Source organism: Euprymna scolopes, chromosome 16, assembly GCF_053919585.1.
Source record: "Euprymna scolopes isolate OS-2025 chromosome 16, ASM5391958v1, whole genome shotgun sequence".
Taxonomy (NCBI): domain Eukaryota; kingdom Metazoa; phylum Mollusca; class Cephalopoda; order Sepiida; family Sepiolidae; genus Euprymna; species Euprymna scolopes.
In genome coordinates, this window is record NC_136497.1 from 41394072 (window position 1) to 41410600 (window position 16529).

Here is a 16529-nt window from a genome sequence, read left to right on the forward strand (position 1 = left end):
GTGACACTCAAAATAAAATTGTGAATTACTTTTAGCCAGTCCTGGCTGATGGAATGAGAGCATGCTACCCCCATGGATTAAATAAAGGGTGCACATCAAAATTCCGTGCAGATTTTTGAGTTCAACAGACAAGATACACCTAAAGAACGGTGAAGGTTACATCAACCGAAACGTTGTGAAAACACTCAGGATTAGAGCAGTAGTCCAAAGAATCCAAATAATACACAAAGTAAATTTTAACTTTTGGATTTTTTTTTTTTTGGCTAGTATATATAAATGTAAGGATTCAGTTTGCTAATAAACAGACGAATATGTGAGAATTTCTTGTTGACCTTCACTAACACTCCACAGGAAGGGGTAATGCTCTCATGACCATACAACAGCTACTACACTATCCCCCCACTAAATAAAGCATTAAGAGATAGTACACTCAATCACACTATTTATGCTTATTGTCAGCTATCTTTGACAAGAGTTTTCCCGCCATCTGCCTATCCTTTTTCTGATTGACTGTACATTTGCCACTGCTTATAGTCTTGCATGATAGTTTCTTTCCATGTCTTTTTAGAGCACCTGCTTTCTTTTTGATGGCCAATCTTAGGTCTTTGCAAGTATTTACATAGCTTTTGTGTCTTTCAATATGCAAAGACGATTTGCCTTAAATGGGACATTATTTTTGGATGACCAATTTTCCAAGTAGACTACCTGACCTACAAGTAATGTTCTAGATCCGATCTCAGTTTACGTTACATATCCATCTAATACATTAATAGATATAATAGCTTCAGCAAACCTGAAATCTCCATTATTAATTAATAACTATCTATACTAACTTTTCTATGACCCTCAACCACACCGTTCTGAACTTTTGATTTTTTAATTTTATGAAAATTGGTTCCGAATTATGGTGCCCTAGTTTTATGCATTAATAAAAAGGTTTTGTTTTCACTGACCCTCTGCTGTTCTTGTCGTATGATCCACCGTCTTAGCAGTTTTACCAGGAACAATAAACCAATCATATTGATCATCTTGCGATTGCCGTATCCCACACGCCACTCCATTGTCGAATTTGCAGTGGTACAAAGAATCTGGAAAAGACAATAATACAAAAAACATAAGACGCTCATGAAACTGCATATCTGTTTGCGTATAATTTTGTTAGTTCAAAATGATAATGGATGAGGGTTTGCTTGAAAGCTAGCTCGACTTACTGCGAGAATTGATAGAAGCAAACGTGACCTCACATAGTTCAAAGAGGGGGAGTTCAATTTAAAGATAGGTGCAAACAGTTTTACAAATTTCCTGATAAAATGAGATTAACAAATAATTACAGACCTCCCTCTGTTCCACTGCTTAGGAATTTGGAACCAATGATCTGGGCAAATAAACCATTTTGTCTTCAATCATTTGACTTGATCAATTTTCAAGAGTATAAATGAACCTGTATACCTAACACATAGGATTAGCCAAAGTTTCATCTGGATCTTACCTATCCATATGGTATGAAATATTTCTGACGTTATGCCATACAAACGTTGATAACTCAATTTATTCAATCAGACTGAAGTTTTGCATAGTGATTACATAAGCAAAGAGCATCAGCTCCATACATAAAATTCGAAAAAAATCGGAAGTCAACAACATTCCACCAGAATTTTTACTTGATCTAATTTTTCAAAGTAAAAATGTCATAAGAAATGGACTTCACTGGCTACAATATGGGCCAAGTGGAGTTTCCATGAACAAAAGTGATTATTATTATGACTTTAAGTGACCTTGATCTTTGATATAGTTATGCCCAAATTTAGGTCAGTTCTAAGTGAGACCATGGCTGATATTTTGACAGATTCATGTAAATATTTTTTTTGAAGGTGGCAGGGCGTCTGCATCCTCCATTTCCAATACCAAGCTCCTTAGTCGCTTCTTGCAAGATACGTTATCAACATTTTATTCTCTTTCTAGGGCATTAAATGTTATTGTTTTAAATACCAGGGACCTGATGAACTAGCACTTGTATCACTTCGATGTAAATACTACTGACTAACCCAATAAGCAATAAAATCTCACTCCTTTACTGTTGAGGTTCGTAGATGCCACAAAACCTTCTAATCTAATAGTTTCTTTCTTCAGACGGATGGACTTGTGAATTCTATCCCTGCTTCCCTGACTGTACCAACCTGCAGAGGTTTAAATGTAATGTAAACTGACATCTCGTTGCTCAACTCCCGACAGTGTTAGGCACGATCCCAAATAGCAGCCCTTACATTCCAAGTTCAAGCGGCAATATGCCTTGTTGAGAGTGAAAAAAGGCTTGATTCTTACAAGGATTGGACATAATTTAATACTTATTGTAACAAAGATCGTCTCATTTCAAAGTACATTTATCTGCTTGCTTTTGTATTGTATTGATAAAAGACTAATTTTTTCATGTTCCTGTTGCATGTTATGAAATTAATATTAAAAAAAAATATGGATGAAAAGCCTTACCTGTACAGTTGATTTCATCTTCTGATGTTTTACTGCAATGGTTAACAATGTTGCATTGTGCTTCTTTCGGAAGGCACAAAGCAGCTTCGCCACTTTGTTTGCAAGAAATCTCATCATTAAGACAAACTGAAATAACAAACAAAGAATTAATACAAACGAAATTTTTTTATTCATCTATTGCTATAAAGATGTCTACCATATTTTGAGGAAACTTAGATAAGATAAATGTGAAATATAAAATTTGCATACTTTAGAAATTAAGAAAAATAAGAAACTTCTGTAACATAAAAGTCGTTGGATATATATATTAGTGATGGGACGATTCCAATATTTTTCCCCGATTCTGATACAATTACATATTCCGATTCTTTATAAACCTTTTAATATTTAACGATGAAATCGTCATTTTTTCAGATTATCGTAAAAACAGAAACGTAAATGTGCAAATATTTTCTCACACTTGTGCGGATGATCTACAGCTGCAAGTTTTAAATATTTATTACTACTAGTAGTGGAAGATTTTGTTTTAAACAAAATAAAATAAAAAAAAAAAAGAAATTGTTTCAGGCGTCGGAAAATAGGCTAAAATTTTTGCGATTTTGATACTCCAAATGTTCCGATTTTTCCGATTCTGATTAATCGTCCCAATACTAATTACATAAGTGACCTTGTGTTTGTGTGTGAAACGATCTAATAAACTACTGACAATTTTTGCTCTACAGACTTGAAATTTTATAAATATGGGATTCAGACCTGTGGAACAAATTTGATTTTATTTTTAGCCGCTAAAAATACCTGGCAAGGAGTCAAAATTGAAAAATTGGAATAGGCGGCAATCGATTTACAGTGTTTCTCTATGCATGCATAAAATAAAAAAAATAACTGTATTAAGTTTTTATATCCGTCTGTCCTTAGGTCATATGGTAGTGAATAACACTGGAAAGCTAAATGTTTTGATTTAGATTCTAGTTAATGGCATCCAAGTCATTTTTTACCTTGAAATCACTACTATATATTAGGTACAATATAGTAATGAGTAGAAAATTGGCTCCATAATAAATACAAAATCTGCATAAATTAAAATATATTTAAGCGCATTTTATAACTGGATAATGACGGGCAGCCTGCTAATATATATATATTTCTGTGGAAATATTCTTTATTCACTTATATTTCCTTTTTATATATACCAATCCTTATTTAAGAAGATCAACATAATTACAGAGAATATAATAAATGACAAAAGTCTATATTCCAAATTTAATGATATTGACCATCTTACAATTTATTCCTTTAATTCAGTTAACAATTCTTGACAGTATCTGTTTCGTAGCACAAAATCATTCAGTTATTATATCAATCAGTGAATCTATTTTGCCCTTAACTCAGACGAAATAGCAACAATCAATCCACCAAAAGGAAATAAAATGCGTTTGGACATGATTAAAAAATCCGATAATGGGAAGAGAAGGTGCGAATACCTTATAATTTGCTTATATACTGTGAAGAATTGTAAGTGTCAACTGAATTAAAGAATTGTCATTTATTCATTATATATATATATATATATATATATATATATATATATATATACACACACACACGTATATATATATATATATATATACACATACACTCTTCAGAATAATGTAATGTAATAGATCTACTGTTATGGAAATCCAGTGATTATTGGTTTTACAAAATATTATTGGTTGTAATATTTTATAAAGACAATCCCAGCTTAATAAAAATTGTACAATATACCAGCTAGAGCAAATAAATCATAATTTATTAATTTAAATTTTATTATGTGAAACGGTTAAATTTCAAATCTAGTATTTTTATTAAATACAAGACAAAGAATACATTTCAATAAGTATATCTCCTAAACCTATAAGTTTTCGATGTCTACCCATCTCCTCAGAGGAGAAAATGTTAGTAAATATTATGATAGTTTATACCTAATTTGCTAAATGCAATAAACATAGAAAATTATAATTTTGTCTTGCATATAATAAAAATTCTAGATTTAAAATTTAAACATTTCACATAAAATTTAAATTACTAAATTATATATATATATATATATATATAATGAGCAAATAGTTAATAAAACATGTTAAAAAACACTTTCAAAAAGAGTTAACATATTTAATTTGAAAAGGAAACACTAAATAAGTGGATAGTCCTTAATCCGTGGAGTTTCGAAGAAATACTTTTCTTCTCATCAGAGGATAGGAATTAGCAAAATGCGGGATCGGATTTTGCATGCAAAAGTATTTGATGAAACTGCAAGTAAGTCAAAGATCTTACTTGATAACAAAAAGTGAAGCATAGGGAATAGGGTGAAGAAAAAGTTGATTTCACGTGAATGGATAGTCTGGTGAAAGGTAAAGTATCCAATGACGGTAAAATCCAAAAATATAAATCCAAGAAAGTTAAATTTCCATTCACACAAGTAAAATCCAAGGAAATCGCGTAATTGGAAGATGGTCCAAAATAATCCAGAATAAATCCGTAGAATAAATGACAAATATGTACAAGGAAAAGGGGAAAGAATTCAAATAATATTAAAAGAAAAATAAGATATGCGTTATCTTGGCTGCCGAGACAAAGTGTAATTAAAAAAAATGGAAGAAGAAGAAAAGAGAAAAAGTGAGTGAAGAAGAGAAAAAAAAAGATTGAATGATGATAGAATTAAATATAAAATAGAAAAGCAAATGTCAAAAGTTAAATGTGCTTAGTAATTGTCTGTATTTTTGAGATGAGGTGTTTTCATTGATTGAGATTGTCGGACTGACTTCCTCATCTTGGTTGTTGTAGTTACAGCGTTTCGGCCGTTTTGCCCTTCGGCCTTCATCAGGTGTTTTGTATCAAACTGGGGAATCGTTTGTTAGGAGTCTCGAACCCAACCCTTTATTATTATTACGCGGGTACCGTGTTCGGACTCCATCTAGGCTCTGGGACATAGTTGCTGATTCTCTGTTAAATGTGCTTGTGTATAGGATTCATCAACTAGTCACTATCTTGGATCGCAGTTGCTTGGTGTAAGTGACAGTAATGTGGGATATATTTAGTTTGATTTTATGCCAAGAGAACAAAGAGGAGGGTGTGGAAGCCTATCAAAATTAAGACACCTCCGATTCTTACGAAATTTTAATAGGGATTAGATAAATGAATAAATATTCCCAAAGTTCAGTTTTTCTGAGAAAATTTTAAAAGAATTTTAGGGAGCATAATAATGTGTGTGCAACTTATCAAATAGGAAATTCAAATATTTGATCTTTAGTCATTAGACATCAATCAAGTAAGATTTTCTGAATTTAAATTTCTTCATAAAATCCCATGAGCTAAAGTTTTAATTTTTAAAATGGCTAAAATTTAAGCATCTCTCAACATAAATTTATCAACACATGTGGCAGTGTTTGTAAAGATAAACTCTTTAGATATTTATAACTCATTTTCAGCCCAACCCAAAGGAAAAAGCATTTCTATGCCTGTGTCATCTTATACAGCATCGTATGAAGTTATCACAACCGACTTTAATTATAATGGAAAAATGGATACCATTTACCTGCTTTTTCACCATCATAGACGCATCTAAAATAAAGGTGACAACTTACTATTTTCAGAGCAGATGCCTGGAGAAATGTGGATATCGTCCAAGCTAGCGCTACTGTGTTGGGAATTCCTCAATATAAATTCAATGCGAAAAGTTCCAGTGATGTTAATTGTAATTAGCGCCATCTTCCAGGTGTCAATCACGATATCATTTGGCAGAGACCATAGCAGAACAGGACGATTGGTCTTGTTGAACACCTCCAGCAAGTAAACATCCAGGTTGGCGTGTTGGGCCTTCAGGGCTTGGTAATAGAAACGTACACAGTGTGGCTCTGTAACTGTGAACACGGGTGTTTGTAGAAAACCTTTTTCATCTTTGCCAAAGATATAACGGCCTGACAAAAAGAAAACATGGACATAAAAATTTAATGTGCATAGTTTAATAGTTGTTTTAGAGGCAAGTGCTCAATATTAGAAATAAAGCTTATGTAGGCCTAAAACGCATGGACACGTTGATGCACCAGTACTCATTACATCAAAGTTAAGAAACATTGAGTCTGGACAGTACCAGATATGTGACCATTTCAAAATACTAGGCGTTGTATGCAAGAGTGCATAGACACCTCCCTGCAAGAACTGCAAAAACTAACATCTTCTCTGACGAGGAAATATCAAGTAGCTGACGACCGCTTATGAATTTGATATTCACATGAAAGTTCTTTCTTTGGTGGACGTCGTTTCAATTCACTTTTGCTTGGTGGAATGCTGTCAACAGCGCATGACTACATGTGATTCCTTTGGAGCATGCATTGACAATGTCAACAGGTTTAGACCTATGCAAGCTGTATCATCAGCATTGAGCACTCGTATAAAGTAACCAAGAGAACTATAGATTTTAAGTATATTCATTCAACCATCCTTTTCATGCAATCATTTTAAATTTAATTTATGTGCTAATTAGCAAAATTTATAATTACCTACATTTGTTTTGCAAAAAACATTTCCTCTGGTGAGATGAACCATTCCTTGGAAATCAATGGATTAAAAACTTTAATTTTTTGTATTCTTGTCAAACAATAAATTTATTGCAAATTTTAATTTATATAATTAAAAAAAAAAAAATATATATATATATATATATATATATATATATATTGTGTGTGTGTGTTAATTTTTTAATTAATTTGGATGGTAAGAAATCCAATAGAGTGCTCAATTGTATCATTGTCCAAAAGTTTGTGCTGAATTTTAAAAGTCAATATACTTTTGAAATATTATACCGCATTACTGGAAACAGACACTCAATGTTCGCACACGAAAAAAAAGTTCAGTTTACTATACAAGCGTACAATTGTTTTAGCCAATACTGATATTTTATATATTTTGTTTTCTGTATATGTCTTTATTATTATCCCATTATGGGCAACTGATCAACGCTAAGAATCAAGCAACAAATTACATCAATTTCAAGATATTCCTCACTTCAGACAGTCCATACATTTATAATTTTGAATTTATTTTTATGAATCTTATATGGCCTTGCATCATATGCTACACACCTGTATCATCAGTACCAATAAGTTTTGAAGTACAATTATTTCAAATAACTAATATTAGATATTCATACTGCAGATGTGCTTTGTTTTTCTTTGGCAGGGATATAACATTATTTGCTTTGATTCCTTCTCCAACAATGCTGTGTTAATACTACAAACTTCCATTTTGTTGCTATTCTCATAGCATATATATATATATATATATATATATATATATATATATATATATATATTGTGCGTGTGTGTGTGTGTGTGTGTGTGTGCTATTAAATATTTAATTACATACAAACTATTGTTGCACAACTTTTCCCTATCTTTAAAATTCCAGTTCCTGAGAATTGCTGTAATTTCATGGCAAAAACTCGTTTTTTTCCCCTTTTTTTTGTAATGTCATCCACAGAATTGAAGATTTTACTATTGAAATTATTTTTATTTTTATTTATTTTTTTTTTTTACAAGGTGGTCACCACTTATCAAGGCCCGGAAGCCACTCAGGGATAAGGGTTATTGTAAGTACAGTATGTTAGTGTAGAGATTTAATAAAGTTACTTAAGGGGGCGGTTCATCAGGAATTTGTTTACGTTGGACTTGAAGACATCCAAGTTGTAGTCAAGTGGGAAGTAGACAGACGGAACAGAGTTCCACAGGCGTGCAGTTCTAAGAAAGAAGCTTTGTTCATGGAATCTATATGTTGATTTAGGCATAGATAGAGAGTGGGGAAAGTTTTTCACAGTGGATTCAGCTAGATGGGTGTTTTTCGTAAAATATTGGTGAGAGGGGACTAGAGATTGGAGTTCAGACGAGCACCTGGCATGGAAATAACGATAAAACAAAGATAGGCTTGCAACGTCTTTTCTGTAAGATTTACCGCAGATGTGCTAATGGTTATATCTCATAGGATTAGTGAAACATATGCAACATATCTTCTACAAAGATCTGAATAAAAAGGTAATATGAAAGCACAATACCTTGTGAATAAAGAGAATGGGATAAACGGAGCTAAGTTTCAATAATTGTTGTCAGATTGTCAAAGAAACATGTGGTCTGGCAGTATCGTGAAGGAATAAAACACCGTTCCTGTCGGTCAACCGTGGGCATTTATTTTTATTGTTTTGCTGCCTTTAATTCATCCAATTATGAGAAATATTTTTCAGGATGGTCTAGTGACTGGCAGAATCTCATCATACAGAATTCCTTAACAACTTCCCTGCAACATCTTCCTCACAGAAGAGATGTTGCGAGTTTGCTTTATCGTTATTTTCATGGCAAGTGCTCGGCTGAGCTCCATTCTATGGTCCCCCCTCGCCAATCTTTCACAAGAAACACCTGTCTAGCAGAAAATACTATCACTAATTTCCCCCACTCTTTATCTGTGCCTAAACCTAAACGTAGATTCCATGAGCAAACATCTTAGAACTGCACGCCTATGGAATTATCTTCGGTTTTTCTGCTTTCCAGCTGACTACAATATGGTTGTCTTCAAGTCTAACGTAAACAAGTTTTTGATGAGCCGTTCCATATAAGTTAACAAATTTACCGAATCCCCATTACTAATGGTTACTATATTGTCCAGTTTCTACTGTACACTCTTTAACCCTTATCCTCGAGTGGCCTCTTGGCCTTGATAAGTGGTGATGCCTATGTAAACAAAAAACAAAACAAAGCATCATTTTCTTAAAGTGAAGGTCTGCCTTGTTTACCCTAGGATCGTTCTCACAAAATAATACATTTACCATTGCCTGTAAAGATTTACCTTAAAGAAAAAGGAAAGTATTTCCATTCATTCTGATGGAAATGTGATTAAAAAAAGACTTCGCTCAAATTATAACCAATAACTCATAATATTAATTATTATTTTTCTGTCAATCTATTCATCTCATTAACCCTTATCTGCAAGTGGCTTTTGGCATTAAGTACTGACTTGATAAAAAAAAAAGTTTGCTAATCAAAGTATGATATTACCTGGAGGTCCTCCATGTGTGTGGTCAAATTTAGGCAAACCATCATCAAGAATGTAAGCCTCACTCCATGTCCAGTTGGCCATTTTGTAGCCACACAAGAATTTATCATTGAAATTGCAACTCACGGTAGTAGCTGAAAAAATAAAAATAACATAATAGGAAACAATCGCTTATATAAAAAAAAAAAATATATATATATAGGTTATCTCTCCTTGGTTGAAATGTTAGCTGCAAAGAGTATACACAGGGCCAAGGTCAAGACGCAAACTTAAGTGTCAGAAGGAGAACCATATTGAATATTGGAAGGATCAGATAGTACCTTAAACTATTAGAGATCTCATTTCCTATGAAAAGGTTTCCCTAACACATAAGTGCACGGTTTTGAATTTGAAAATTTTGACTGATCATTCGGATTTGGATTCTTTGAACTATTGTTCCCATCTAGTCATTTTCACAATGTTTCAGCCGATATAACCTCTGAACTTCTTCAAGTCTATCTTATCGAACTCGGGAATCTGCAGAATTTAGAACAGAACCCTTTATTTAAACAATGTGGGTAACATACTCTTTCTATCAACTATGACTGGATAGAAGTCCTTAATAATTTGAAATTGTGTTTTGGGTGTGACCTGTACTAAGAATTGAACCTTCAACGTTCAGAAGAATTTAAAATTACACCTGAATTTTACCAAGTAGTTTAGGAGGTGATGGCAGTCTAGTGGTTAATGCAACTGACTGTCAAACCTGAATTCAGTTTGTTCCACAAAAAATCACTTTCATTTAGAATGTTGGCAAACTTCACGTGGTTCCTCCCATAATCCCTAATGTCTTTCTAGAAAGAAAGACTAGAAAAATATTGGGGAAACCAATGACAACAATAAAATATTCAGATTCATACGATATGATGAAGTACTTTAACTGTTACGCCACGGATAAAATACTCAGTAAAATTCAAGTTTTAAGTTACTCTTCTGAAAATTCAATTCTCAGTGCAGACCACATGCCCAAATGCAATTATGAATTACATAGAACTTCTACCCACACACACACATATATATATATATATATATATATATATATATACACACACACACACATAGCAGTAAATTCGTTTTCGAACATTGCAATTACTTGATATACAGAAACACAAAAACATTCAGTGACTGGCCGCATGAACGTGGTTTTTAAGCCCTGCCAAACTCTGGCATTCTTTTACAGCACGTTCTTGATGGTCACTTCTGTGTATAATCAAATGCTGCTTCAAACCACCTGCTGTTTTGTAGGTCTGCCCGCAGTTGACACAAGTTAGATCTGGCAACTCAAGACTGCTTTGTGGCCCACTACGCCGATGAGTTCTCTGGTGGCTCATCAGCCCAGCTCTGCTCAAACAAACTTCCGTACACCTCACACTCCAGACCAATTTGGCGCCCCCACCTATCCATTGCTCCTTTCACCCTCCCTTTCCGGATATCACGTTTCAGCCGCTCATACTGGGCTCGATCTTCCTCAAACTTGCCCCCACCTCCCCGCAACGTCCTTCTCCACTCTCCACAGCAAGACTCTCCCAGGTTCTTTCATCCATCTCGCATTTTTTTCAAGGTGGACCTCAAACAATCTTTAAATCTTATTTTTAGACTTTTGAGCCAGACATCTTCCCTCGGCGATCTCGCCATAAAGGGGTTGTTTGGGAAGTCGACTGTCTAACATCCTCACCACATGTCCACTCCATCTCAGTCTATGTTTGATAATGTGAGCTTCATCGCTTAGACATTGGGTCCATTCAAGCACCTCTACATCACTGACAGATTTGCCAACCCACACCTAAGATTCACCGTAGGCACATCTGGTGAAGCCGCACGAGACGTCTCATACATACATACATACATGTGTGTGTATAAGTCTTGTTGTACTATCTTTGTTTATTTAAAGCAACCAATTAATCCAAGCACTCAGATAAAAACCCATCAAATTCAAAGTCTGTCGATGATGATCCAGGGGTTTATTTTCTTGCTTATTGACAGGACAAAAACAAGGGGTGGCGGTGCTGACTCCATTTAAGAGTAACAAGTTACCCTAAACATAAGTCCCTGTAAGTTGTAATCACAGTGAAAAGGGTGGAAATGTAAAGAGCAATGCAAAAGTTGAAAATTAAGGTCACACGAAATAAAAATAACTCAAATGCTCTTTTAAAGTTTTATTGGAATATTAAGAAAAAAAATCTCGACTTAAAAAGCAATCTCTCCCTAACCCTAAAAACATGCATCAACCATAAAAGGCACTTTGTAACTTGTTTTAACAGTAAAATAATCATCCGAAATGGTAATTTTTTTATCCCCAGCCATTTCATTATCTGTGCCTAAATCTAAGCACAAATTCCATGAACAAAGTTTCTTTCCTTGAACTGCCTGCCTGTGGAACTTTGTACAGTGGGCCTGCTTTCCAGCTAAGCATGGTTGTCTTCAAGCCTAATGTAAACAAGTTGTTAGTGTTGAGCAGTCCCTTTAAATAATCAAATTCCACCCAATTTCCACCACTACCAATCGTTATGATATTGTCTCATTGACAACCTTACGCCCATTAACCCTTATCTTCAAGTTGCATTCGAGCCTTGATAAGTGGCAATTCCCTTGTCAAAAGGTTTTATCACTAATCATGCAAAATGAATTATTTGCATACCTAGGCATAAACCTTGCCTCCCCTGGATGTTTAAAATAAAAACATCACAAGACGCCATTGTTTCTACTGGTCTTGATGTCCATTATCATTGGGGCACTGTTCGAATATCTTATTTTCCTCTGCCGAATCATGCGAACATCGCGTTCTGTTATAGGACTCATTCACCCTCGCTTTCATTATAAAAAAAGAAAAAAAAAAATATAATACTTACTGCACAATACGGTTTCATCACTTCCATCAGGACAATCACGGTTCCGATCACATAAGAGGTCTCGATCAAACAAGCAGGAATTATCCCGACATTTAAAGTGACACTCTGAAAAAAGGAAACATTTCTAGAACATATATCTAGAATATATTGAATGATTATTGGCTCCCTTAAATGAAGAAAACTTCGTTTATAAAGATAGTTATAATGTATAATGTTTCTCCTCTGTTAAAAGAGACATTGAACAACCTCAAGAGAAAATTGTATCGTAATGTTAAAATGCGGTATTTATACTTAGCGAAGACATCTGGTTATATGAGCCGGGGTGGAAGATTCAGTTAGGGGGGGGGCAGCTAATATATATAATGTCGTATTCCTAGTTGTTAACAGTATAGGGCACGTCATAACACATGATATACATGATGACGTCACTTTAAAGAATTTTAAACAGAGATGGGGAGGTCAAAAATGGAAGTAAAAATTATATATATATATATATATATATATATATATACCCCATGTTGCTCGGGAATTCTTACTTTCATTTTTGCCCCCCCCTCCGACTTTTGCTATGACTTACAATGCACATATATATCTACTATAACATACATGACGTATACTGAACAAACAGGAATACGACATATGTATTAGCAGGCCGCTCGGCGTTGCCCAGTCGTTAAATACACTTAAATATAATATTTTGATTAATGCAGATTTCATATTATATTATATGTAGTAATAATTTAAAAAGTTTATAAAAAAAAAGAAAAAAAGACTCCTAAGCTATTACCGAGAATTGAAACCACGACGTTTAGCTTACGTTTTACTTTTTCCTTTGGCGTTAATGCCTGAGCTATGGAGACATGTTTGTTGCAAGGCTAAAAATTAAAACATGAACCAATAGCTACTACGGTACGCATGCATATTCATATTGCCGTCGTTCGACCTTCACCTGGCAAATCCAATTTTTTTAATTTTCACTTTTGCACAAATAATCCCCGGCTAAAACCAAAATCTAAAGTTTTACTTGTGTTCGATTACCTTATATATTAAGTTTCATGTCTGTAGACCAAAAACTGACAGGAGTTTGGTCGGCAAATTTTTTTGAAATATATATACGCATAAATTATATATAAGAGAGAGAGAGAGAGAGAGAGAGAGAAAGAGAGAGAAAGAGGTTTGTATTTACTATTTAGCTTTTTATGCAAATATTACGCATGTATAAGTCATGTAGAATATCAGCATTAATATAATTATATGTGATAGTTAACTAAAGATAATCATGCCATAAGAAAACCGAAAAAACTAATAGGGAATTAATTAAAATTAATGCTTCAAAGAATATGTAAATAAGCTAGATCTTTTGCTAGTGAATGCAATTCCACGACCCATGTATAATAAAGTTGTATTTTCTTTTTAAATAAAGAGGAAAAAGGGTTTTATATGAATATCAATGCATAAAAAAAGTTATAGGATTAACATATATATATATATATATATATATATAACTCCAACACGCGTACAATATATTTTGCTCGTCTTTACTTGCGATCGAAAAACGAACAGTTAATTGCTTCTTTCTGAAGTTTTTAGTTGAATAAAACGTGAAATAAAGTTTATAAATCATGTCAAAGTAATCTGTCCTTAATTCACCTTTAACAAACTTTCTACAAGCATATTTTCTTATTGATAATCTGTCTCTGTCGATTGATATACAAGATACAGTGAGCGTCATGTATAATGATGATACTTACTTGTCTTTTGTTCAATCCATGCGAGAAACAGTTTGACGTCAGTAAAAACTCCGGGTCTCTCCTTTGCATCACAGATGCGCGGCACAAAACTGGTAATGCCTACCAACTTGGCAATTTCGTGCTCATCTTTGCACCATAATGCACCGCCACTGTCACCCTTTTCAAAAGGGAAAATAAGAGCGTTATATAATTTATTTTAAGAATTGTGTTTATATATATATATATATATATATATATATATATATATATATATATGAGCAAATAGTTAATAAACATGTTAAAAAACACTTTGAAAAAGAGTTAAAAACATTTAATCTGAAAAGGAAACACTTAAATATTATAAGTTGTATCTCCTATTTGGTTTTATCTGTTTGAGATTACTTTATAAATATTAATTCTTTAATATTTATAATATACTTTAGTTTTACTATCTTGGATCATTTTGGTAAATTTAGTTGTAATTTTTATTATATATATATATATATATATATATATATATACACATCATAACATATAGAAGTCTATAACAATGGAAATATAGTGTTGCAAGAAAAACTGAATGAGATAACACTAGCCAGAGCTAAAGAAATAGAAACGCTGCATAAAGGGGTGATATCCTCAAATTGTGATATTTGAGCATCACGTATGGCTAGTGATAAAGAAATCTGGAAATAATGTGAAAATACAAAAACTTAGAAGGCGTAGCGGATTATATTCTCGAAACTATGAGATTATATTTTACATTTCATTGTGATGGCTTCTACGCTTTTAAATTCAACAATGCTTCATAAAACAATTTATTCTTTACTATAGTCTTAGCTAACTAGTGCTATGTTCTTAAATTGTACCTATTTTTATGCAATAATATTTTCAAGTCTAAACAACGTTTCTTAAAAAAAAAAGCATTTTTCTCTCTCTCTCTCACACACACACACACACACACAAATCTCACCTGTTTAAATATATGTATGTCTGCCCAAAACTCTCAAAGGAGGCGACGGATTTTCACAAAATCAGTATTGTTTTGAAGACCGACCCTTTGGACAACAAATATCGAAAAATTGGCTAAAACATTAATTCCTTCACCCTTAACTGGGCACTTTTCTACAGGGTGGGACCGCTTTTTTCGCCAATATTTTCGAAAGTAATCCCCTCTAGCCTTAACTTCAGTTAACTTTATGGATTTGCCATTTCGGTTTTATTGGTTTATTCTGTTGCAGGTTCCCGAGTTTGAGAAAAAATTGGAAAGTGATCACTGCCACACTGATCATTATGTATCACTCATTGTAAGTCCATAAATGTTGTAGGAGAGCATAGGGTTAGGTCAATAACTGATGTCGTTCCTGTGCCTTGGTAAAGGTATGTGTGTTTTATCATCGAGTATACATATTTCAGATTAGTCCAGTAGTTATTCAATAATTTTCCCAGTTTGTTTATTTTTTTTCCCATCCCCACATTTTGCTGTGAGCATTGAAGTTCCCCATTAAAATGAAAGAAGTGGGGAGTTGTGTTATCAGAGCTTCAATTTCGGTTTGTATTTAGGTGGAATGTAGATTAAACAGATAGCTGTTTGTCGGTGGAGTGAAGCTTTAATTGCTATTGCTTAGAAGTTTGTTTGGAGTTGTAATTTCATATGTGGTATCTGGTTTTATATCATAATTGTGGTGCGACCAATTGATCGGTTATCTCTTTCTGATCTATTTGTTTGTAGATGTGGTATCCATTGAGGGTGATATTGTCCGTTTATTTTAGCAGGGTTTTCTGGAGGCCAATTATACTGGGGTTGTATTTGGCTATCATATGTTTAATTTTTTAATAATTTGGTTTTGCACCTCTGCAATTTCACTGTAGGATATTTATATTCACTTGTATAAGGTTTTTGGGATCTAACTTCAATGGATTTGTTATGTTTTTGGAGGGAGTGTATAGTTTCTGTAGTGGCTGATTCTCCGATTTTGCTGAGAATTTTCGATTTCCTTTGTTTTGTCTCCATTTATGCTAGGTGGTTCATTTCTGATTTTTATTTGGCTGTTAAGATTTATTTTAAGTTTGGATAAAAAGGATTTCAATTCTTTGAGTATGTTTTTTTAGTTCTTCCGTTATGTTTGGAGTTTATATCCCAAACATAATGAAAGAATGTAGTAGTGTTTATGTAGTTGCGTATTTTGTTTGCTTGTTGGGTTATTGTTATATATATGTTTTTGGTGTAATTTGTTACATTTTTACGGGCTTCTTGGAAGCTTCTGTTTTTTTTTTTTGCTATTTGATTGTCAGGAGTTCTTTCTCTTGTATATTTTGCAATTTTTTGAGTGAGAAGCGTGATTTC

At 33.4% G+C, this 16529-nt stretch overlaps 1 protein-coding gene across 6 annotated transcripts in view; it reads right to left on the bottom strand.

Moving 5' to 3' along the window:
* The window catches only part of LOC145295925 (uncharacterized), a 425549-nt gene that overhangs the window by 24348 nt on the left and 384672 nt on the right, over positions 1-16529 (bottom strand). For all 6 annotated transcript variants that reach the window (XM_080141748.1, XM_080141743.1, XM_080141742.1 and 3 more), the window contains 6 exons: positions 14204-14360; positions 12453-12557; positions 9567-9698; positions 6111-6443; positions 2488-2613; positions 954-1088 (listed from right to left, as the gene is read on the bottom strand). In XM_080141748.1, coding sequence (XP_079997874.1) covers positions 954-1088; positions 2488-2613; positions 6111-6443; positions 9567-9698; positions 12453-12557; positions 14204-14360 — 988 coding nt within the window. The remainder of the gene's footprint in view (positions 1-953; positions 1089-2487; positions 2614-6110; positions 6444-9566; positions 9699-12452; positions 12558-14203; positions 14361-16529) is intronic.